This window comes from Leopardus geoffroyi, chromosome B2, assembly GCF_018350155.1.
Source record: "Leopardus geoffroyi isolate Oge1 chromosome B2, O.geoffroyi_Oge1_pat1.0, whole genome shotgun sequence".
Taxonomy (NCBI): Eukaryota; Metazoa; Chordata; class Mammalia; order Carnivora; family Felidae; genus Leopardus; species Leopardus geoffroyi.
In genome coordinates this window covers 134,382,747-134,406,424 of record NC_059332.1, presented here as the reverse complement: position 1 = coordinate 134,406,424, position 23,678 = coordinate 134,382,747, and the positions used below count along the sequence as shown (strand labels likewise).

The 23,678-nt window shown below is 45.1% G+C and overlaps 1 protein-coding gene across 4 annotated transcripts in view; it reads right to left on the bottom strand.

Moving 5' to 3' along the window:
• Positions 1-23,678, bottom strand: part of UST (uronyl 2-sulfotransferase) — a 316,130-nt gene that overhangs the window by 194,497 nt on the left and 97,955 nt on the right. For all 4 annotated transcript variants that reach the window (XM_045499977.1, XM_045499974.1, XM_045499975.1 and 1 more), the window contains exon 2: positions 2,497-2,540. In XM_045499977.1, the coding sequence (XP_045355933.1) occupies positions 2,497-2,540 (44 nt within the window). The remainder of the gene's footprint in view (positions 1-2,496; positions 2,541-23,678) is intronic.

Here is a 23,678-nt window from a genome sequence, read left to right as displayed (position 1 = left end):
GTTAACATACCAACATTATTTTTATTCATTTTTATATTCTTCTCCTTATTTTGGCTACTGCTTCGAAAGTCAAGAGCGTTTTTGCCACTCCACTCCTGGATAATGAAAATACATTTATAGTAAGAGAATCGGCCTCATACAAACTTCTGCTGGTTGAAGGAGATTATAGTCACAATTTCAAACTTGGAATAGAGTTTATAAAACCGGATTTACTCTGAAAGTGGTCTCAAATGATCTGATATGACCTGATGGTTTCTGGGTGTCACAGGGAGATTGGGCTGGGGGTGGGGAGAGGGGTGAAGACCAGAAGGCAGGGGTGGGAGACTGCAGATCCAGGGAAAGCTCCACAGGGGCAAGGGCAGAGGGTCCAGCAGACGTAGAATCCAGGCATCAAAGATAGTAGGGAAGAGGCAGGCAGGATGGCCAACCTAGCAAGAGTGAGGCCCCAAAGCAGACTAATGAGGTGGTCACCAAGGATTGAGTTCAAGAAGGCAAGTTTATATAAAGTGGGCCTGGGTCTCCTGATTAGGTAAAGCCCCATTTATCAATCCTGAAACCCAAAATAATGTCCCAACATGGCATTGAGAGAAACAGCTGATGGATCCCACAGAGCCCCCCGCCCCGCCCCAAACCCCTTTTCCTGCAGAGCAGAGAAGGTAGGGAGAATTCAACTGGCCCCACTTGGGACAGAAGTAGTTAGTGGTGCAGGAACCTAGCAGACCATCCATGCAATTCTTCTCCCCCACCTCCACTTATTTGCCCTCCCAGGCAGGTTACTGACCAAAGAAAATTTGTTTTCACTATAAGTAGAGTTATAATAGTGAGTCACCATTATATTAAGAAATAGCCTTTATATAATAAGCCATACTACTCTTTCTAGGCTATCAGCAGTGAAAACAACATAGAAAATGTCCAGGGAAATTGTTTTCTTCATATTTGTGGCCTTTAAAGCAGTGGTTCTCAAACACGGTCCCAAGAACGGCAGCATCAGCATCACCCAGGAGCTTGTTCGAAACGCAAGTTCTCAGGTCCTACCCCCGACCTACAGAATCAGACACTCAGGGGTCTGGGTCCAGCAGTTGTGTTTCAATAAGCCTCCAGGAAACCCTGATCCAAGCTAAAGTTTGGGAACACTGGCCTAGTGGAAGGAACCTGGGCTGGGAGCCAGGACCTAATTCAGATTCCAGCTCTGGATTCCCTGGTCCAATTCAGTGAAATTTAATGAACAGTCACAACGTGCTACTGCAGGGATGTGAGGGTACTGAGATGAGCTATCCTGGTTCTTACCCTCGGAGGGTGTCTCACTTCTATATCCTTTCGCTCCTCTAGGGCTTGGGCTATTGTGTTCTGCTGCTCTTGTCTTGTTTCATATTTGTATTCCCAATGGTGCCGTGTCACAGACAATATATATGCAGGGGACCAAGTGGTAGAGCCAGTCACAACTGTGATAAATACTACTGTACCATTCATCAATAACCTTAATGTGGCTCCAGTCTAGTTAACAACAGCCACTCTTTATTTTAATGCTTAGCGCAGGCCAGGTGCTGAATGTCCTATATCAGCTCATTTGATCCTTTTAGATGTCCTCTACCGTGGGTAGTATTGTTAATCCCACTTTGCACATCAGAAAACCGAGGCTCCAAGTAATTTGTCCGATGTCGCACACTGAAAGTGGCAAAGCCAGCGATGAATCCAGCGATCCCTGTTCCAAAACCCGTGGTCTTAAAAATAATAGGGTTCTTTTTCAAATCCCACAAGCTCAAAAGCTGACCTGGGGCTAAATTTCCAGCCTCGAAGGTTAGGGGATGATTATCCTCTTACTACGTACTTGAAACTGTGCTTTGCAGATTATCATCTTAAGTGGTCAAAGACTATCTTTATTTTTCCCGTTTTCTGGTATCTTGACATTTAGTGTTCATCGAGTACAAGAAAGTAAATAGTGGCGGAGAACTACACTAACATGTCACCAGACTATTCTGACCCTTAATATAGGAAAACAAAAGTGGGCACGCATGTCAGGCCAGGGCAGCCTTGAGAGGGCACTGAAAGAGAAGGCCAGTTCTAAGGGGTTGAGCCTTTGATGGAGCAGCCCAACTAAGGCAGTCCAGGGAGAAAAGGGGCAGAAATGAGTGTAGCCCCTAGGCCCAAAGGCAAGGGAAGGCCAGGCTGTGGGCATCAGATCACGGGCCAGTACGGATGCAGAGGCAAACAGGGCAGCAAACAGGAGAAGCCGCCAAAGATCTGAAGTCAAAGGCTCTAGAGCCTGGCACAGTTACAGGTGTTGATAAAATAATGGCCCTTCCTCCCTCGCCATTTTGGCGCTCTTCATATGCTTCCTTTTTGTCCTCACTGTAAATCAAAGATTAACTTCACATCTGTCATCTACTATTTTCTTGCAAACAATTCATGGCCAGGAGGGCTCTGGTTAGGGTTGTTGGAGGCTGTAGGAACTGAGAAAAGAGAAATGGGATGTATAACCATAAGCAAAGACCTTACCTTACTAGGAGGTGGCCCATGATCATCCAAGTAAGTGGAATTTCCTAGGGGGAAAAAAAAAGAAGAAAGTTGATGAATCAGTAGTTTTAAAACCAAAGCGAATTTAGTGCACAGTCATTGAAAACAAACATTCCAGATATATGTCTATTTAGACAACTCTACCAGAGAAAAATAGGTCATTAGTTGCCCATTTGGTGGGATTTTGTTGACATTACCATGCTTAATTACACTTTCAGCAGTTACAAACATTGTACATACATTGGTACACACACACACACACACACACACACACAGAAACACGCACCACAATTCCTCACCCCGTATCTGTTGAGTTTGCTTTAGACCAGTGGTTCTCAAACCTCGGTGTGCATCAGAATTGCCTGTAGAGCTTATTAAAACACAGATTGCCTGTGTCCCCTCCCAGAGGTTCTGATTCAGTGGCTCTGAGAATCTGCATTGCACAAGCTCTCAAGTGATGCTGATGCTGCAGGGCCTGGAACCATACTTTGAGAACCACTGCACTGTTTCTCTACTTCATCTTGATGGTCAATTTCCCTTCATCTTTTCAGTCTAGCTTGCTTCAGAAGCTTGATCTGTCTTGACAAACAGCCACTTTTCAGAGTACATGATTATCGTTTCCTGATGAATATAGATTCAGACTGGTTAGGGTGGGAACTAAAGGTCCCAGAGTTCTCTTTATGCAGCAGGTACCTGCTAAGTGCTTCCCACCTATTCACTTAATTCAAATTTCGGAGGTGGGTTATACTGATTCCCACTTACAGAGGAGGGAACAGAAGCCCAGAGAAATCCAGAGATTTGCTCAGGGTCACACCCTGTGACACTGCAGGAAAGACAAAAGATCGTTTCTTCCAGAGGGTGCTTGGGGATCTGTTGCTCATCTGTCTGAAAAACCTACCTACCAGCTTTTGCAGAGCCCAAGCACCAGCAACATACTCTGGGCACTGACCGTGTACCCCAGACACCAACCCAGCAACACATCTGAGCCTGTGGGGTAGCCTATGATGTGCTCAGTGTATTCAAAGGCTCCCCTCCAAGGAGATAATGCTTGTCAGTCAGGGGAAATCACCTTCACAAAAAGTGAAGACAGTCAGCCTTTCTAACACAACAAAATTTTAAAAAATATTGGAAACACAAGGATATCTAGAGAGAATAGTAGCTTAAGGAAAAAGTAAGTGTCCCAGTTGGAGTAGATGAAAGCTGATTTTTTTTTAGAAGAATGCAAAAGTGACTTAGGAAATTGGAATAAAAAGGAGAAGTAAGGGGCGCCTGGCCGGCTCAGTCAGAAGGGCATGTGACTCTTGATCTCGGGGTCAAGAGATCGAGCCCCACATTCGGTGTAGAGAATGAATGAATGAATGAATGAATGAATGAATGAATGAGTGAATGAATGAATACACTTTTTAAAAAAAGGAGGGGCGCCTGGGTGGCGCAGTCGGTTAAATGTCCGACTTCAGCCAGGTCACGATCTCGCGGTCCGTGAGTTCGAGCCCCGTGTCAGGCTCTGGGCTGATGGCTCAGAGCCTGGAGCCTGTTTCCGATTCTGTGTCTCCCTCTCTCTCTGCCCCTCCCCCGTTCATGCTCTGTCTCTCTCTGTCCCAAAAAAATAAATAAACGTTGAAAAAAAAAATTAAAAAAAAAAAAGGAGAAGTAGAACTTAAGACAGAGACAGTTCAAATGGGAAAACTTATCCAAAAATAGCAAATAAGTGGGTTTGGACCTATAGGGTTTTTTTCCTTCTTCCATACTGGGGTATCAGCCGTCCCTTTTGCTCTGTAGTCTTTTGATCTGTCACCCACTTGATGTCCACAGTGACTGTACTGTAACTGGCTAGTTGTACACAGTAAAAGGACAACGGGGCCCGATTTTCATGTACAAGACGTGCAAGCACAAACACCTGGCGTGTTCATGTTGGGTTATTTTCAGGAATCTTTGAAATGTGAATATGATTAATGATTTGTTTGATCTTAATTATTGTGCTGCATTCCATGGGGAACACACAGAACTAGGAAGTGAGATCTCTATCTGACTTAATAAAGAGGATCTGCTTGAAAGAATTCAGAAAAATGACTGCCTAAGTCTAGAGAAATATTCAGAGCTATTCCAACATAATGCAGTCGGTATAGCTGCAGAAGCTTCTCGTCACCTCCTCATGTGAATGTGTCTTCCCAGGACGGATGTGAGAAATCCCAACAAACGTCTGCATGTCGTCCAGGTATCAATCCCAGGGTTCAAAGATAGCTCAAACAACCAATGGTTTTGAAACAGGAGAAGTTTCCAAAAGAAACAAAGTTCCTACAAATGGATGACTTGAATGCCGACTGTTCCCTCAAACCCCCGGACTCGGCTACCCACTGACTCACTCCTTAGCACCCGGGCTTAGACATCTATAGGCACCTCGCACTTTGCCAGTCCAAACAGAACTCTTTTATTTGCTGCAATTTCACCCCCCCCCCCCCCCCCCGCCAAGTTGCTGCCTCCCTATCTTCTGTATCTGGTTATACAACACACCCTTCCCCTATGGGCTCCAAAGCCCAAGAGTCATCCTTGATCCATCTCTACCCCTTACCCAATCTGTACCAACCCACTCCCCAGTCCCATTGGCTCAGCCTTCGAAACATGACTCAATGTAATGTTTTGATCACTTCCCACTGGCCCCTCTGGGCCATTTGGGAGAACTCTTACATCTTTTCACTGCTTACAAATTTTCTCCTCTACCCAGATGGCAACCAGAGGGCTCTTCTAACCTTATCAATTAGGCCTTGTTAGCCCTCTGCTTAAAACCTGTTTTCTCTAAGAATGAAATAATCCACTCTTTACCATGGTCTATACTTCAACAGGAGCCAGGCCCTGCCCTCCAACCACACCCATCGCCAGCCACAACAGCCTTCTCTCTGCCCCAAAACACACCAACCTGTCGGCAGCTAGGGACCTTTACAGCCAGTTCTTTCCTCTGCCAGAAAACGCTCTTCCCCACCACCATCATTGAGACTTAGCTCAAATATCCTTCCTTTCTTCCTTCTCCCATTCTTCCTTCCTGTCTCCCCTTCTCCTTGGCTCCCTTATAGAAGACTTCACTTCTTTCCTTCTGCACAGAGGAAGGAACAGGGCTGACCAGTGTTGACATGCGTGCCCCGGACCCTGTTGTTCTCTCCATCAGCAGATCCCTGAGTGCCCATTGTTGGTAGGTTTATTAGAACACAGAGGCTGTAAAGGTTTGGGCTTGTAGCAGAGGTACGGAAAGGGCAAAGAAAAGCTACACACATTTCCTTACTTGGAGACAGCAAGTTTTTTTTTTTTTATTTTTTTTTTCAACGTTTATTTATTTTTGGGACAGAGAGAGACAGAGCATGAACGGGGGAGGGGCAGAGAGAGAGGGAGACACAGAATCGGAAACAGGCTCCAGGCTCTGAGCCATCAGCCCAGAGCCTGACGCGGGGCTCGAACTCACGGACCGCGAGATCGTGACCTGGCTGAAGTCGGACGCTTAACCGACTGCGCCACCCAGGTGCCCCAAGAGACAGCAAGTTTTTATTCTCCTAGGGCATAACCATATTTTTATCAGATATATAGGTAGGACTTTCCATCCTATGACCTTATGCTTTCATAGCACAAGGTAAACAAAACTGTCAGAATCTTCAAACCTGATGTTGGTAACTTATTGGCTGTGGAGATCAAAGGAGGAGCCCTGTTATCAAAGTAAGCCTCTCTGAATGGGCTCCCAGGCACCGGAGGAACTTCTGGTCACTCTGCCTCGTGGGGGACTCAGTAGAGGGTGCCAGGTGGGGAAGGAAATCAGACTAAAGCCCTCCAGGCCTTTGGGCTTGGAGCTCAAGCTGCAAATTCAGAAGGAAAAGGCAGAGGAGGGCTGATGAATGATCTAGAGCCAGGAGAGAGGACAAGGTCTCCCTTGCCACCCACTTCCACCTGCCCTGGGAACCCCCATTTTCTGATCCCAGGCTGCAGCACCCTATGAGGCAGTATCTCTTATTTATGGAGGCCTATAAGGGCATATCATCTCATTTCTTTCCAGAAAGCAACTCACGTCTTTAGAGCTTGGACTCCAGCCTCCTGTCTTAAGTCTTTTCTTTGAGGATCGAGGGTTACGATACTCAGTCAATGTAGAAAAAAAGGAAAGGCACACCCCACATGTTTCCACTCCTATCACTGGTCAAATTTTTCAGAAAGGCCTGTCTCCAAACTGCCAAGAAATTGCTAGCTCAGGCTGGCATCGAGCTAAAACTCTTACAGAAAGTCAAGCTTGTCCAGGCTGCTGAGGTACGGAGAGGACACGGTAGGGACTATTTGCAGCAACACTCCAGGCCTTCTAACTCCATGTGGCTGGTCTATCGCCTGATGGAGGTCATGCTTACATAGTTCTGTACAAGGATTAAAACCTAGAGAACTATACATCAAAACCAACACCAACAAAACACTCATGGTTTAATGGTTTTTAAAATGCCCTGACTAGAAAGCAAGTGATCTCAGACTTTGCAACCAGCGAAATTATACCATGTCCTCAATCTCACCCTAGCCATCTAGCCCTTCATATTGGACACCTCCCCAGGAGGTGGCAAATATAACATGAGAGATCGCGTGCAAAGGTGCAGAGGTGTTAAGTCCAAGTACTTGGGAGTTACAGTCTGCATACTTACTACAGAGTATGTGTATGACTGGGGTCTTTGCAGGGCAGTATGCTGGTAAAGTCTACCTATCTCTGCTATCATACAAGCTATTTGCAGCAAAGATGCATTTCAGGACACTCGTGTGATGTCTAGTACGAAAAATCAGGAGGCCAGGAGATGTGACCTGGAATCCGAAGGTTCTCAACCGATTACTATCTCATAGCCAGTCTCCGGTGGCAGAGCCAAGGCACGTTGACCATACAAGAGCCATCCAAGTCTCCCATGATAAGGGAAATGATGTGAACAACCAGATACAATGTATACCTACGCAAAAAGGTTTCGTCTCACTTTTTAATAGAGAATATCCCCAAGAAGCATCATTCAGCTCTGAATAAATTGCTTTGTCTCCTCAAAGTCTTCCATATACACATCTGTAAAAGTGAAACAAGCTCCTAAGTTATTATAAGGAGTATGCAAAGGTAATTTCATTCTATAAAAAAATGCCTAGAACACTCCCCGCACACAGTAAGTGCCTAGTATGTTTGTTGGCAATACTCGTTGCACTGCTAACAATACTAATTGTATGACCAGGGGTCCTCGTAGTAGCGAAAATCCCTCCTCCAACGTCTCTCCATCCTCTGTCTCACTAGTTTTCGACCCCTCACTGCACAGTCCACTTGCCTGCGATGCTTTTTGAGAATGTGGATGCCAAGCCCCAACCCTAGCTCATCCAATTTAATTTGGGGACAAGTCATTTAGCTTTTAGTATTTCCTAAAGTTCTTCAGGGCATCCTAATGCTTCGCCAGGGTTGAGAATCACTGAGTTACAAAAAACAATTAATGGACTGCAGAATTCAGGCTGAATCGCATTTTCCAGAAATAAACAAAATAACAGACCAAATCCAGGCTGATGTGAATCATGGGTCACTCCCATCATCTCTGGTGAGAGACTGTGCAACGTGGGTATCACGTCAAAGGGGAATGTTGGTAGAGAGCTGATGGTCACAGAAGGACTCCCAGACTCCAGAAGACCACCGGGCAGCTCCCCGTTGGGGTACATAACAAACCTGAAGAGGGCCAGCTTACAGGCTGCCTGAGGACTGGCATAGGCACCACTGGGCAGGGGAGAGCTGACCCCCTAAGCCACATGGGTTGCCCAATTTTGTGGGTCTTCACAAAGTTTTTCCAAAAATAATTTTCAGAGCTTCTAGTTTGACATATTGTTCCTGCAAGCAATGCTTAGCACATGTTGTCCCGGTGAACCTCTTGCTTCAAGGTAAAAGGGGAAGTAAAAGCATAAACCTCCATCCCCAGGGTTTCTCCAGATCCTACTCGACTTAAACAACCAGAGGGTATTCTATCAGTCCTGGAGACACTCATAGGCGATCCCTACAAACGCTTTAAGGGACCACAAGGATCTGAAAGGAGGAAGCTTCCAGAAAATCTGTGGCAGACTCACAGCCTGGTCCCAGCCCAGTGAGGTGCCTGTCTTGGCAGGCTGTGGGCCTGGAGTGGAGAGGAGGTGAGCGAACCTGGTCAGCAGAGAGGCTCGATGCGGCACCCAAGTGAATCCAACAGAGACTGTGAACACAGCTGATAGAGCAGAAACTGCTAGAAGCACTGATGTGAAGGACTATTGAACAGAATGAGCCATGTATTATAAACAGCAACAGTCACTCTTATGTGTGTGAGAGAGAGAGAGGGTGGAAAGGAGCCCCAGGGTCATCACTGAATGGATTCGGGGAGATATGGCTTATAGCACTGACTGTCACTGGTGACAAGGGTAGCCCGGGGGTGATAGAGGGAATACGACAGGCGGCAGAACAAAAGACCTGGGTTCAAATCTCAGTCCTATCTTATACTCATTGAATGGCCTTGGAATCAGCACTTAATTTCCATGAGGCTTAATGGCCTCATTTGCAAGATGAGGATATTAACAGTAGCAGCGACAGGATTCTTATGAGAAGGAACAAGACATATATAAAGCATTGAGCCCACTGCCTGCCATATAGATAGTAAGTGCTTAACGAATGGTAGCTTCCTCAGCTTATATTATCTGATTTTATCATCTATAATCAATTTGATAATTGTATTTATTATTGAGGAAATCCAAGAGAATCCTGAGGTCAGGGGTCAGGTTTAAGGATGAATATTAATATGTGATCATTATTTGACAGTTTCTATTACTTTCTGATCCTGTCTTTGATCAGTCTTCAAAAAGATACAAAAAATTCTCCCCAATAGTTTGACAAAAACACCTTTAGCGATGTGCAAATGCATTTACAGAAACTTCCCGGCACAGAAGTTATTCTGGACTCCTAAGTCTCGCATTAGCAAATCTATTTTTGTCTGAATGGGTCCCTGAAGAATAAAAACGCTTTAATTCTAATCCCTCTTATGGAAACCGTAATATGCATCAGTTCAATGTCAAAAGAGCCGCCTGTACACTCCATCAATTTTGATCAAACACCAGCAATGCTTTTCAGAGTCTTTCTTCAGCCCCCTTTAAAAAATCACACTCATAAGCAACTGAAATCCTTTCCTGTTTTATTTAGAAACAGCCATTTCACACGGGGTTCTGGTTACCTACAACACAATCATCTCCCCCCCCCCACCCCCGCCCCGGAGTCTGGGCCTCTGATAAGACACTGTTAATGAAGGAGTCACTGTTAAAGGCAACACTGCAACTTAGCTTTGTCCTTGCCAAAAAATTATGTTAATGCCACACTTTCCACCATTAACTATGGGTTACGTTTCTCTGAGAGGCAGCTGTTAGCACACACCAGCCGTGGTTAACAATGAGGAGTTTGTGTGCTGAGTAAACGTCTCCAATAGCTCCATTTATTATAATTAACGCGGCCCCAAAGACACTGTAATGGAGGAAAATTGCTTGCACAGCTTTATTTAAGCCTTAATGGAATTATTTTCCACTGAATTAAAACAAATGGCTTTATTAACTATCAATACTGGAATACATCGATAAAAATGCCTCTCAGAAAAAAATCTTAAGTGTTTATCCAACCAGTTAACAAAAGCAGAAACATCCTGAAAATACTTTCTTGATGCTAAGTGATAAAAAATGAGCATTCCAGACACTGAAAAACATATTCAAATGAAACTGCCATCAAGTACAATTTAGAAAGTGGTTTCCATTTCTAATGAATTTTAAAAGAAAATTAACGCTCCCCTCTTTGTATTTCAGGCTCAAAAGCACTGTTTTGTTTTATAGTGCATCTCTCTCTCTCTCTTTTTTTTTTTCTTCATTAAATCTGAATATACATTTTAGGATGTCAAGGGCACATTTGTAGAAGGAAATTACCTTCGGGATCAAATGATCAGTACACTACTGCTAAAATAACAACCTAAATATAAATACGAATTTATTGCCAAATTAGCTCAGGGATTCATCATAATCATATATGACCTCATCCAGGTAGGCATGGCGTGTCAAAGAGAGATAGAATCACCTAGGTTTCTGTTTCGTCCCATTAGATTTTTCCTCCCAAAGTAATTACTATAGTCAACTGATCCTACCTGTGTAACTCTAACACCCCCATTAACACAGCAGCCCCAAGCCCTGCACAGGGCAAGGCTCGAACGAGCTGCCAGGTTAAGTTTTCTTCTGTAAGACGTGGCCACCACGAGAACGGACACTTCCCATTACATGCTTACTGCACAAAGCACTCTTGATAACTATGGTGGAAGACAAGTAGGATGTAGCCAATTTAAGAGAGAAACAAAACGAGGCTGAATCAATCAGCATCTGCATTATCGTCACCGATGGTTAGCACCAACTCCGATCTAAGCACCGTGCTAAGTATCCTCCAGACCTCACCCTGTTGAGTTCCTATGACAACCACCCTGTTACCTCCACTTTACAGCAAAGGAAGCCGAGGCTCAGGAAGGTGAAGGCGACCATGCACGATGCTGCACGGCTAATCAGCATGGGATCCTGGACTTGACCACAGCTGCCTGCCTCCCTGCCTTGCTCAGAGACTCCAGGCTGGGGACCACAGCGTGCTTTGAGGTATTGAGCCTTCTGGCTCCAAGGGCAGCTCAGGCTGGGCAGTCTGAGGCCACCCAGGGATGGCCGAGGCAGAGCAGGGTCTGAGCTCTCTAACAACATCTGGCACTCACCAGCTAGACGGGACCTCTGACTGAACGTCACTCCCCCCACCTCACCCAAGGGCAAGGGGTCTGCAGACTGTGGAAGAACTTAATATCCTGGGAGTCCAAGGAACCAGCACTGCAATGGGTAGGAGAGGGGGGAGGGGGCAAGTTAGGTGGGGCCCAGATTCCAGGGGCAACTCAGAACCTCTGGCTGCCTCGGGTCTGTTTCTAGCTGATGTTCTATTTTAGTGGGTCCTGATCAGCCACAGAACGGTACGCTGTGAGGGCACGAGCCTTCTGCAGTCATCATTATTTTGAAATACTTGATACAAAGAGTTAGCTTGGGTTAGAAATCCATTCTCATTATTGCAAAAAATGCCAATGTTGTATTTGTCAACTATCGAAAAGGAAGCTCTGCTTGATTCCTTAGATAAAACTTCAATTGATGCAAATTTTGTGAAGGGTAGTGTGGTAGGCTGAATAAGGCCTTCCCCCGCCCCCACCACAAGGTTATCCACATCCTAATCCCTGGAATGTGTGGATACGTGACTTTACACGGCAAAAGGGACTTTGCAGATGTGATCAAGTTAGGGATCCTGAGGTGAGAAGCTTATCCCTGATGATCTGGGTGGGCCCAATATAATCATAAGAGTCAGGAGGGCCAGAGTCGAAGCAGGCATGATGATTAGAGGTTGGTGGAATGTGCTTTGAAGACAGGTGGAGAGGCCACGAGTCAAGGAATGTAGGCGGCCTCTAGAAGCTGGAAAAGGCAGGGAATAGACCTTCCCCAGCATCTTCAGAAGGAATGCCACCCTGCCAACACCTTGATTTGAGCCCATTAGAACCCATTCCAGATGAACTGTAAGATCATGAATTTGTGTTGTGTTAAGCTACTAAATTTGTGGCAAATTATCACGGCAGCAATAGGGGATTAACACAGCTCTTAAAGTGGTTTTACATTTTAAAAATCACCTCTTAGGACACCTGGGTGGCTCAGTTGTTCAGGCATCTGACTTCAGTTCCGGTCATGATCTCGTGGTTCCTGGGTTCGAGCCCCGCTCTGGTGCTGACAGCTCAGAGCTTGGAGCCTGTTTCGGATTCTGTGTCTCCCTCTCTCTCTGCCCCTCCCCAACTCGCTCTCTCTCTCTCTCTCTCTCTCAAAAATAAATAAACATTAAAATTTTTTTAAAAAAATAAAAATCACCTCTTTATGTAAATAAAGTTTCTTGTCAGTGGTAATTCTCAAGGAGTTGAAGAAATTTTCATCAAAAAGCCTATAACGGGGAATTGGATGAAGTCTTGTAAAAGGCTCGTCACTCTCAGGGACAAATTCGAAATGTTTCTCTTTGTAAGCTTCCCATGATTTCCAAATGTAAGATCTTCCCTAATATTTTGTATCTTATTTTTCTAACAATTATACAATTAAAAAGAAAATATAACAAGTGTTTTCATCATACCTCATATAGCTACCCCCCCCCCCCCCATCCTCACCAGTTTACCAGTGTGCCATAAAAACCTCAGCATTTTCAAATTATTTCTGGACTGGAAAAGTTTTGACGCACTGTTTCACTTAACAAACACAGAGAACATCAATCAAATAGAGTGCTGTCTTTGACAAAGGGCTTCAGTCCGACCAAACTGCCATTGCTCTAAGTCTGGAATTTCTCTTTGGCTTTGTTATCAGGGCCAACAGTATGGGTCACACCCCATTACACACACACGCGAGCACGCGCGCGCACACACACACACACACACACACACACACACACACCATACGATTTCAGAACAGGAAAATCACCACAGATATACAGTCCAACCCCTCAATCTACAGAGGACACAACTGAATTCAAAAGAGGTCAAGTAATGAGGCCAAGACAGAAGGCTGATTAGCAAGGAAGGGTTAAGAATAGACCTAGGTCACTGGTGCTCATTCCACAACCTAACAGTCTTACCTCATGCCACGTTTTTACCCTAAATGGTATTTTCAAGCTTGAGCCCCTGGCTTACTCTCCGAGCTTAAACTGGAATGAGTTTGTGCTTTTCTGACACCCTCAAAATTACCTCTCTATGGGTAAAGATATCTCGCGATTGAGAGAGTTAACAAAAACGTATGCCTCGAACACTGAAGATAACTCCCAGAGAGAATATTTTACACGCCCTGTGCACGGCTGCGGGGAGTTCACAGCCTCTCGAGGCTGATACGCTAATTTAGATGTTCAAGTTTCGGCAGGTTTGATGGAAAAGAGTACCTGTGCATCGACTTCTGTAAATGAACCAAACATGTAGGAGACTGTGCCTTGTGCAGAAATGTAAGTGAAAATACTAAATACCTGAGGAAGTGCAAGGGATAAGGGACAGCGGAAGGCGAGCGTGACAGGGACAGATGAGAGGCAGGACACTACCAAGTTCACGTGTCAGCTATTTATGGAGCGAATACCCTGCACCGGGCACTGTGCTGGGTCCTGGGGACACAGACATGAGGAAAAAGGCAGGATCCCTGTCAGACTTTGGCAGTGTGGGCTGCTTATAACAAATCACCGTAGACTGGGTGACTTCAACAACGAATATTTATTTCTCCCAGTTCTGGAGGGGGGCGGGGCTGGAAGTCTGAGATGAGGGTGCCAGCAAGGTCAGGTTCTGGCGACGGCCTTCCTCCGGACTCACAGATGTGGTCTTGCTAAGCCTTACATGGTGGAAAGAGAGCTCTGGTCTCTTCCTCTTCTCCATAAAGACATTAATCCCATGGGGGTGGGGGACGCTACCCTCATGACCTCATCTAAACCCATCACTTCCCAAAGGCTCCACCTCCACTGTCACATTAGGAGTCAGGGCTTTGGCACGTGGATTTTAGGGGGACACACACACACAGTCCGTGGCACTGGCAGTAAAAAGAGGTGACAGACATTAAACCATGATTACAAAGTAAGTATTTAGTCCGCACTGCGATAGTCTTATAAGGAATAAAGTATCGGGGGGCCTGAAAAGGAACAGAAGCCCCTAAATTCAGGACTGAGAAGCCGTGAGGACAACGAGTGATCCAGGCAGGTGAGGGCAGCCTGTGTCGGTGCCCAGGTCGGCGAGGAGCCCAGAGGGGACTGTGCCAGGCGCACGTTTGCAATGAAGTCAGGCACGGCTCCGTGGAGGGGGGTTTCCAGCTACGTCTCAAAAAAAGAGAGGAGCAGATGTCCCCGGACAGGGTATCGGTGCTTGTCCTGGGGCTGTGGCACTCAGAGGTGGGCGTGTCATACCAGCACATCCCTGCAGGATGGCGAGTCCAAATTAAAGATGCCCTTGTCACCTTGAGGTCAAGATCAGAGGACAAAGTCTCATTTAAGAGGCAAAGGGAAGTTTGTGCAAAGAGGCCAAGGGCTTTGGGGCACATCTGAAATGAGCTCATGTGGGTGCGAAGCTCTAATGCTCCCCCACCTCTGACCCCATCAACCACGGGAGATCGGCACGCAGAGCGAGGATCCTCCTTTACCAGGAAGGAAGCTGAGCCCAAGGTCACACGGCTAGGAGGTGTCAGAGCTGGCCTAGGACTTGGGTTGGGCTGAAGCTTGTGGGAACCCCAGTCCGCACTGGCTCAGGGCTCAGTGCAGCATGGGCAGACCAGACGGTTTCCCGCAGGCCCAACATGTGAGCCTGAGGCCAGAATCCGGATGAAGAAGTCTGTGAGGACAGAAGAGGGAAACACCGTGGGCAAGTCGCCAGAGGCTGGTGGTGCCATAATCTCTTGCTGGGTTATGGATCGCCACTTGCTTGAAGGTTGGTGTCAAAGCATACAGATTTTTACAGGGGTATAAAAGATTTTATGTTTCTAGCTCTGTCTCCTGCTTGATGGGTGCCTGGGCCATGGCCCAAGGCCACTGGTAAACAAGCCATCTGTGTCTTCTATACTGTAACTGGAACAGTCGTATGTTTGACAGAAAAATGACTTGCCACTTGCCAATTGCCTTCCTGCTTTAGGGAAATGAGTATGAAGGAACATTCCACGCAGTGTTTCAGCCAAACTGAGCTGAAATGCTATGCACGTGAAAAAGAGATTTGAAGAGCTGCTCATAAATGCTGATGTTGGTTTAGAAAGCGTGTGGACAAAGTGGGTCTGATGGCAAAGTTGGTCTCACATAGTGGTCGTGTGTACACAGAACTATCCCACCTGGGATTATGCCTTTATACACACTGCCCAGGAACACAACAAAGACATCATGGTTTCTTCTTTGTTAGGTCTTCGACTGTAAAGGGGGATTTTTAATAGAGCAGCAGCAATCATTGAAATCATTCAGAATAGTAATCGGCACAAAATTAACCACCAATCTAGCATACGAGCCCGACAGTGTTTATTTAAAAAAGAGTGAGTTTCAATAAATTTATCAGCTCTACTTTTTCTATCATTTCTCTCGTTCCATTTTGAATCAGATTCAATAGGATTTCAGTGAGGTTCTGTGGTTCATAGAACTATAATATTGGAAGATGGGAGAAGATTCTTTTAGCTCCATATGTTACTCCACAGGCCCGGGTAAACACAAACACCCGCAAATACAAAAAGGCAAAACAAACAGGTGCTTGAAAAATCAGAAAATCCTCGCCAAAGATGAGCCGAAGGTATAAGGAAAAAAACATGTAGAAGAAAGAATATGGGCTCTGCAGCTGAACGGTCCAAGGTGGCAAGCTACTTACTGGCTATGACCTTGAGCGAGGTCTTAAAGTTTCTAAGCGTTCGTCTCCCCACAGGTAAAGCAGGAAGAATAAAACTTACCTTATAGAATTGGGGGGATTAGAATTACCCTTTATAAACTGCCTGGCATGCATACAATAAAATGTAGCTCCTATGATTATATTTAAAACAGAGCCAATTTAAAGACCTGGTGCATTAAATAAAACCTCTTCCAAGTAATCACATACATAAACATCAGTCCCGGGCACTGAAATCTGCAACCCTCATTATGCACTAGAATGGCCTGTCAGTGTCTTCCTCCACATTTTTCAGGATTTATGATGGGAGGTTATACCTGGGTATGAATGAAATGTAATTTTTAAAACCCTGGCAGGATTTGGGTCTTCCTATGCTTTTATTGTTGTTCTGAAAGATAGAGTGTACTGGAGGTCATAAATACTCTTCAGCACATATTAGATCGCTTTCTTCTCTAGCAAAGTTTTAATTCTGCCTTTCCACAAAAAGAGTTGGGGCCAGGGTGAGGTGGGGGCGGGGGGTGGGGGAGGAAGTGCTGGGAGGACCAAAAGGAGTCCTTCCTAAAAGCCTGGCTGCCTTGAATGCATCACAGATCTGGAAAAATAACGTCTCTCAAAGTCTCAATGAGATACTCACTTTCCTGAACCCCTAAAAGGCTGAGTCTGCGGGCAAAGGCAGGTAGTCTTGTATCAAAGGCCAGTGCAGGCCCGGCTGGAAGAAAACTAGAGTTCATCTTGGCATCAAAACAAGCAGGTGGTTTGTCCTGCTTTTCACACTCGCGGATTCCAAATATATCCGAGCCTACTTGACATCAACTTGCTTGTGGGAAAATGCTTCTTAATAAAAAAAAAAAAGTTTTCTCCAATAGCAGAAAACATCAGTCAAATGAATCCATGCCTACTTAAAATAACTGAATTGTTAGGGTGCACAAGGGAGCTTTAGCTCATCAAAGACAGAGCTTTCAGTCTGAAGAAATCAACTGATCAGTCCTGGTCTGAGACTTTAAGGATATGCCTTTCCTGAATGGAAGGAAGTCCGTGGTGCCCTTCCTACCTTTCTCCCAATTCTCAGATTCCCTGAAGATCCCTTCTGGCACTAGAAAACGAAATTGCTCATCTTTTAAACATTATTAATTTATCAAGCAGATTTCAATCACAGAGGTAAGTGTCAATAGTACGAATGGTGATACTGGTGACATCACAAAGACATTTTAACATATGGGCATAACTCTAACACAGAATTTGACAAATGAAATGGCTTTAAAAAATATATGTGTGGGGGAGCCTGGGTGGCTCAGCTGGTTAAGCATCTGACTTCAGCTCAGGTCATGATCTCACAGCTCATGAGTTAGAGTCCCACATTGGGCTTTCTGCTGTCAACACAGAGCCTGCTTCGGATCCTGTCCCCCTCTCTCCCTGCCCTTCCCCTGCTTCTCTCTCTCTCTCTCTCTCTCTTTCTCTCTCTAAAATATATATATATATATTATATATATGATATATATATGATATAGATATATAGATATATATATGATATATGATATATGATATATGATATATGATATATGATATATGATATATGATATATAGCACTTCAACCCTGCCTTAAAGAAAGGTAGACTGGGGAAGGGAAAGCTGATCAATGCACAATAAGTTCATCTTTCAGGAACAGCTTCATGCCAGGCAAATGGCATAAGTGTCATAGATTTTTCTCTGTTGTGAATGCCAGGCAAGCATGTCCTGATTTAGCCCAGTGAAGTCAGTGGTAGAAACTGGGGGTCACATGAAGAGGAGACAGTCTCATTTCAGGACACAAGGACTGAAGTTAGAGTTGATTCAGCAGAATCAAAAGATCCCTGTTACGGATTTTGTAGATAAGGTTTTACAAGAGAAGCCCCACAGACCAGGCAACAAGAAGAATAAAGCAAGATTCTGGGTCAATCCAGAAGCCTTCGGACTCAAGCAAAGCCACTACAAACCTAAACAAAAACCAGAACCAGAAATGCTTTGTGAGGGTCGTAAAAAGACAAATCATAGGAGAGTATGTGAATGCTTTTATACGTAACAAAGAATAATTGAAGAAACCACTGGGCAATGGAGAAAATCTATTTCGTGATGGTACAGAGAGGCACTGGAGCTTGTAAGGATTATAAAAATAATAATGTAGGGTTATAAATAATATGAGAAATTGAATATGCTAATGGACTCGTGACGATGAAAGCTGGAAACAGAGAATTAGGTCAGACTAGCTAACAGAACTATGAAGCAGTGGAAAATGGAATTTTAGGTGGGAGCCCCTGATCCTTTCCTGAGGCAAACAGCTACAAGACTCACGCATGAGGCAAATCATTACATAGAACTCTCTCATTCAGTGTTCAAGGCTTCTCATCTTGTGGATGAGGAAACGACCCCCAGAGAGGTCATAAATCTTTACCACCAACGAACAATGAAGCCCATGGCAGGGTCAGGACAGACTCGGAACAGCACGTTTCCAGAACCCGCTGCGCATTCCCCTGACTACTCCGACCCACCACATGCTTCTGGTTCTTCTGAGTAACAGCAATAATTTAGTAAGAGGGATTTTGAAATGTCTTTCGAAATTAGTGGAAGAAGTAAGGTTTCGGGGGGGGGCCCATCGTAGGTTTTTAAAAGTATGTTATTTTACTTTTCGTTTATCACATGAAATAACCAATGTTGTCATGGGACAAGGTAGGGAGGAATTTTAAAACTCCCTTTTTATATACCACACATATAATCTGAAGTTCTAAAGTTATATAATTAATGGCACATAAAGCTGTGCATAGAAGAGATGTCTGTCCAGGGGAGATATGTATCTTGATTGAAAAGACTCATTCTCTCTCTTTTTTAAAAATGTGTATGTATACATGTATGTATGTATGTATTTTTATTTATTTTTAAATGTTTACTTTTTTAAAAAATTTTTTTAATGTTTATTTATTTTTGAGAGAGAGACAGAGCATGAGTGGGGGAGGAGCAGAGAGAGAGGGACACAGAATCCGAAGCAGGCTCCAGGCTCTGAGCTGTCAGCACAGAGCCCGATGCGGGCCTCGAACCCATGAACTGTGAGATCATGACCCAAGCCGAAGTCGGACGCTCAACCGACTGAGCCACCCAGGTTACCCTTCATTCTCTTTTTAAGTAAGTTCCATGCATACTCCCAAGAGCGTTTCAGTCAAGTTTCCAAAAGATGGTTTTTACCTCCTACTTTTCGCCCATCCAAATTTGGGCCTCTGAAGCCTCATCTTCCTTCTTTCACTAAGTCTATTTTTGAAAACCCTAGGCCACATTCATTCTCTGCATTTCCACTATGACAGGGGGAGAGAGAGAGAGAGAGAGGGAGAGAGAAAATACATATATTAATTTTTATTCATTTGTTTTTGTCAGCTTGGACAGAAAGGTCTACACCAGGCCCGGACAGTGAATCAGATCTGACTGCTGCACGTTCCATTTCACTTTGGTGACCCAGCTGTCTAACCACCAAGTGTCTCTCTTTCTTTTCATCTTCTATGCTAAAAACAAAAAGTAAATGACTTTTCCCCCAAAGCCAAGAAGATTAAGAAAATAACCAACTTTTCCCTCTGCCGTACCTCTAATCATAGAATTAGGGACCATACTGAAAATCAGTGCTCGATTTGTCCCTCTGGGGAGTCATTCCAAAGCCTTCAACACCACAACCCATGCCCCCAAACACACTCAAGAGACGATTTCAAAGGTGGGTTCTGCTGTTATGCGACTCCAGGAATCATTTGAGCATCTATTCCCATCAGTAACGTTACCCAAAAATCACGTAAATACTAGCAGAGAGAGCTGTATATGTGGCCAAATTCCTCCGAGAGCAGTCACCCTTCAATGTGCCACACCAAACACAGTCACCCAGGTAGTGTGTGTATCACCTGTCCTTTCTCAAGGCATCCACATGGCGTTCACGGTAGAGGCCAAAGTAACGTTTAAAGTTCGAAGCCTGCATAACGTTCACAATCGTGACCACTTCTAGACCTAAATATTGCCAAGTACGAAGTAGCATTTTTTAATTTAGTTTATTTAGGTTTTAAATCTTTCATGAATAAAACAACAATATACATAATGCAAACGAAATTTGTAAATATTTTTCTTAGCACTCACAGAGAAAATAGACATTAGCGTTTCGGAACACTCCTGGTTTTGCACACTGAAGCCCTGTGTGCTGGGGGAAAAACCAGAGGAGCCAGAGGAAAGACGGATGACCCGTTTCACTGCTCAGGAAACTGGACTCTAGAACATTCTATTCTGTCAAGTTACGATTCTTTCCTTTGCTACGAATATTGATTATGACATTTGCAGAAATAGCCGAGGATAAGTACTAATTAATACAGCAATCCTAACACTCGCACCCAATCCCTGCAGAGTGTTTCACAACCTCAGAAGTCAGTACATGAGTTTGCCTCACACAATATCATTCTATAACGTTGCCGCGAGTGAACACCACTCTTTGCAATCAACATGTATGTGGATTCTTCGCTTTTCACCCAGGTTCTGGATTCCCACCTGGTGAGTATCCTTGTCCATGGACAGGAGAAACTACCATCCTGTGGTTTCTCAACCACTAGCCACCCAGGCCTGGGTCAGGCAGAAAAAAGAAACAAAGGTAGAGATGCTTCTTCCTCTTAAAGCATCCAAGAAATTTGGAAGGGGCAAGAGCTCTTCAAGGACACCTCAAATCTGTGTCTTGACTTCACACATTAACAACCTATAAAATAATGGTCATATCGCATAGCTTCATATGCAGACTTGCAGTTAAGACGAATATATTCAAGTAACGTCATGGTGTAGGGGCGCCTGGGTGGTTCAGTCAGTTGAGCATCCAACTCTTGATTTCAGCTCAGCTCACGATCTCACGGTTCATGAGATCGAGCCCTGAGTCAGGCTCTGCACTGACAGTGCGGAGCCTGCTTGAGATCCCCTCCCCTCTCTCTGCCCCTCCTCTGCTCACTCTCTTGCTCTCTGCCTCTCTCTAAAAATAAATAAATAAAATCTTAAAAATAAATAAATGAAGTCATGGTGCAAACACTCTGCTATGAGCTCTGTCTTCAGCACCTGCCCACAACCCTCTAATTACACTTATACAACTGTGGTAATTGACTTATCCACTGACCATAAAGTCAGAGGCAGGACAAGGACCTATGTTGGCAGAACTTAGAACGGACGTAATACTTAAGTCGTCCCTTAAAGGTTGAACGTGATTCAACTCTGATGTGACACAGGGAAGGGCATTTACAGCAGGGGAACAGCAAAAGCGATCAGAATGATAGGCAGTGTCGGTCTGGCCTGTATGGATGCCAGGCGCAACATCAAGGGCACTGCAAGAGATAAAATTGTAAGGGAAAGATGAACATAATGGTATCTGCAGCTCTCCTTTGAGCATTTTTAGAACCTGTCGTGGACTGTGTGTGAAAATTTACACTCGAAGCCAAGTTCTGTTCACTTAACATGTATACCAGTTCCAAGATTCTCCTAAACAAGCTCCTCACAGAAATGACCAAAACCTCCCCAAAGGTAACATGACATATTACTATACCTACATTCCATCCTTCAAATATAACAAAGCATATATATAAACACACACATACATAAATCATATGCAGCACACCATTCTCAGGCATTTCTCTAATAATCCAACCGCAAGACATTGTTCACTGTGAAATGTTATCTCTGGGGATCAAAAAAGGAGGAAAAGGAGAAAGTCTGGGATTTGACCACAGTAATGATTTCAGATCCCAATTCTCAATCAGCTCTGGTATGAAGACCAACCTGAAATGTAACTTAGGGCAAGTTTATACTCGTCCGTCTTCTAATCGGTTCAAAGGCGGTGCTCCTGACCGAGTAGCTTGTGTGTACTTGATTTACCTAGATGTTTCACGAGAGACTGTGTGGGGGAGCCCACCCCCCAAGTCTCATCCCACCTCTCCAAGACCTAGCGATGCCGTGGTCACTGGCATTCGCGTGACTGAAGGAAAAGCCACTGTCAAGGACATTTACATACACAGCAGCCCTGCAAGTACATCTCTTTATAATACGCGAAATAAACAATAATATTGTCAAGGTTGTTTGCAGCCTTGCTAGGTTGCAGAAAGCTGGAATTTCCCCTACTAAACACAAAGGAAGGAACGTCTCACCCGTCAAATGTCGTCGTTTCCAGGTCTGAATGCTGCCAGTTCCAGGGTGCACGAGTCACACAACAGCCCCGCATCTGCGGGGGGACCTATGGGCTCACCCCAGGGGCACACGGCCTGCTCAGCACTCTAGCTAACCCCGTTGGCTCCAAGATCCACCTCTTCTCCTGGAGTAATATGATCATTAGCGAACAACGCTCAGTGAGAAGCAGACACAGGGTGTCTCTACCCTCGTGCACGTAAGGGATGAGACCGGCCTCTGCCAAAACTGCTTCCAGACTCAAGTTCCCACCTGCCTCGGGTTCCTCTTCACTCTGGATGGAAACTCCCGTTTAATCTCCTTAGTTACCCAGATCTAAGGCTCCAAACAGATACTCTCCACATGAGCAGTGACCTTTCCAGAAGGTGGCACATTCCTGCTCTCCTGCCTGTCCCTGCTGGCCTTCCTCCCCGACCTGGCCTTCATTCACAAGAAGTGGTACGTATTGAGTTAGGACGGCCTTGTGTTGCTTTGGGCGGTTGGGGCGGGGCGGTGGGGGGGAGGGGGCGCAAAAATTCCTCCCCTAAGAAAAGCTGTGTGCTCTGGGACTCACAGCTGACTGCTGGGGTACCAGGAGAGAAGAGAACGGACAAATCTGTGGCAGTAAGGCAGGTAGGCTGTGAGAGAGGGACCTCAATCCGAGCACGCTGTGCCAAAAATTGGAAAGGCTGCTCACGGAGAATTATCACTGGAATAACTCATGCCAACCACAATGCCAAAATATTTCAACAGCAGAGACTACTAAAATACCTCCCTACCTTTCGTTTCTGCCCTCTTCACCAAGTGTTACCCATTACACGGTGATCTACGCACCCACATGTTAACTTCAATTAATCAGGAACCGGGAGCTTTTATCTTCCCACCAGCCTAGCTCCTTCTCCTCCCTAGTGTTCCCATTCCAGTGACACATTTGTCTAAAATTGTACTACGCTGACTTCTCCCAAAGCACGGTGATATTCAAATGAAGGTTTGGTCCTCAGTGAATAACCTTTTCCCGAAATGGAACACAAGGACAAAACCAGAGTCATAACTAATACGCTAGACAGCACATCGCAGTGCTAAGAGCACAGGGGACTATGAAGAAAAGCACGTTTAGACAAAGTTCGATTCTCAGTTCTGCAAAAGGAGAAGAGAAAGAGTAGGCAAGATCTTTTGAAGAAAATAGAACAGCCTCTCTGTAAAGTGTGCACTTGGTTGGCCTGAAATAGATCAGGCGAATTCCTCCCCAGCCACACGTTCACAATCATGTCCACCCTCCCTGGGCTTGCGGTGCCCAAGCCCATGATTCTGAGCCCCTGTGGAGCAGGCTTCAGCAGGACAGGGAAGGGTGCCAGGCTCCAGGCCACAACATGGAGGGCGGGCTGCATTTGGAATGCTCACTGCAATGTTTCCAAATCCTATTCCTATAATCTAGTCAAAGCAATCTTCTTCCAAAAACTACAGGTTTGCTTTTGTCTTTCCGTTTCTGTTTGTTTTCTGACGATTTACCTACCAGGAGCTACCGCACTTAATCACGTACGCTATCTGTTTGGG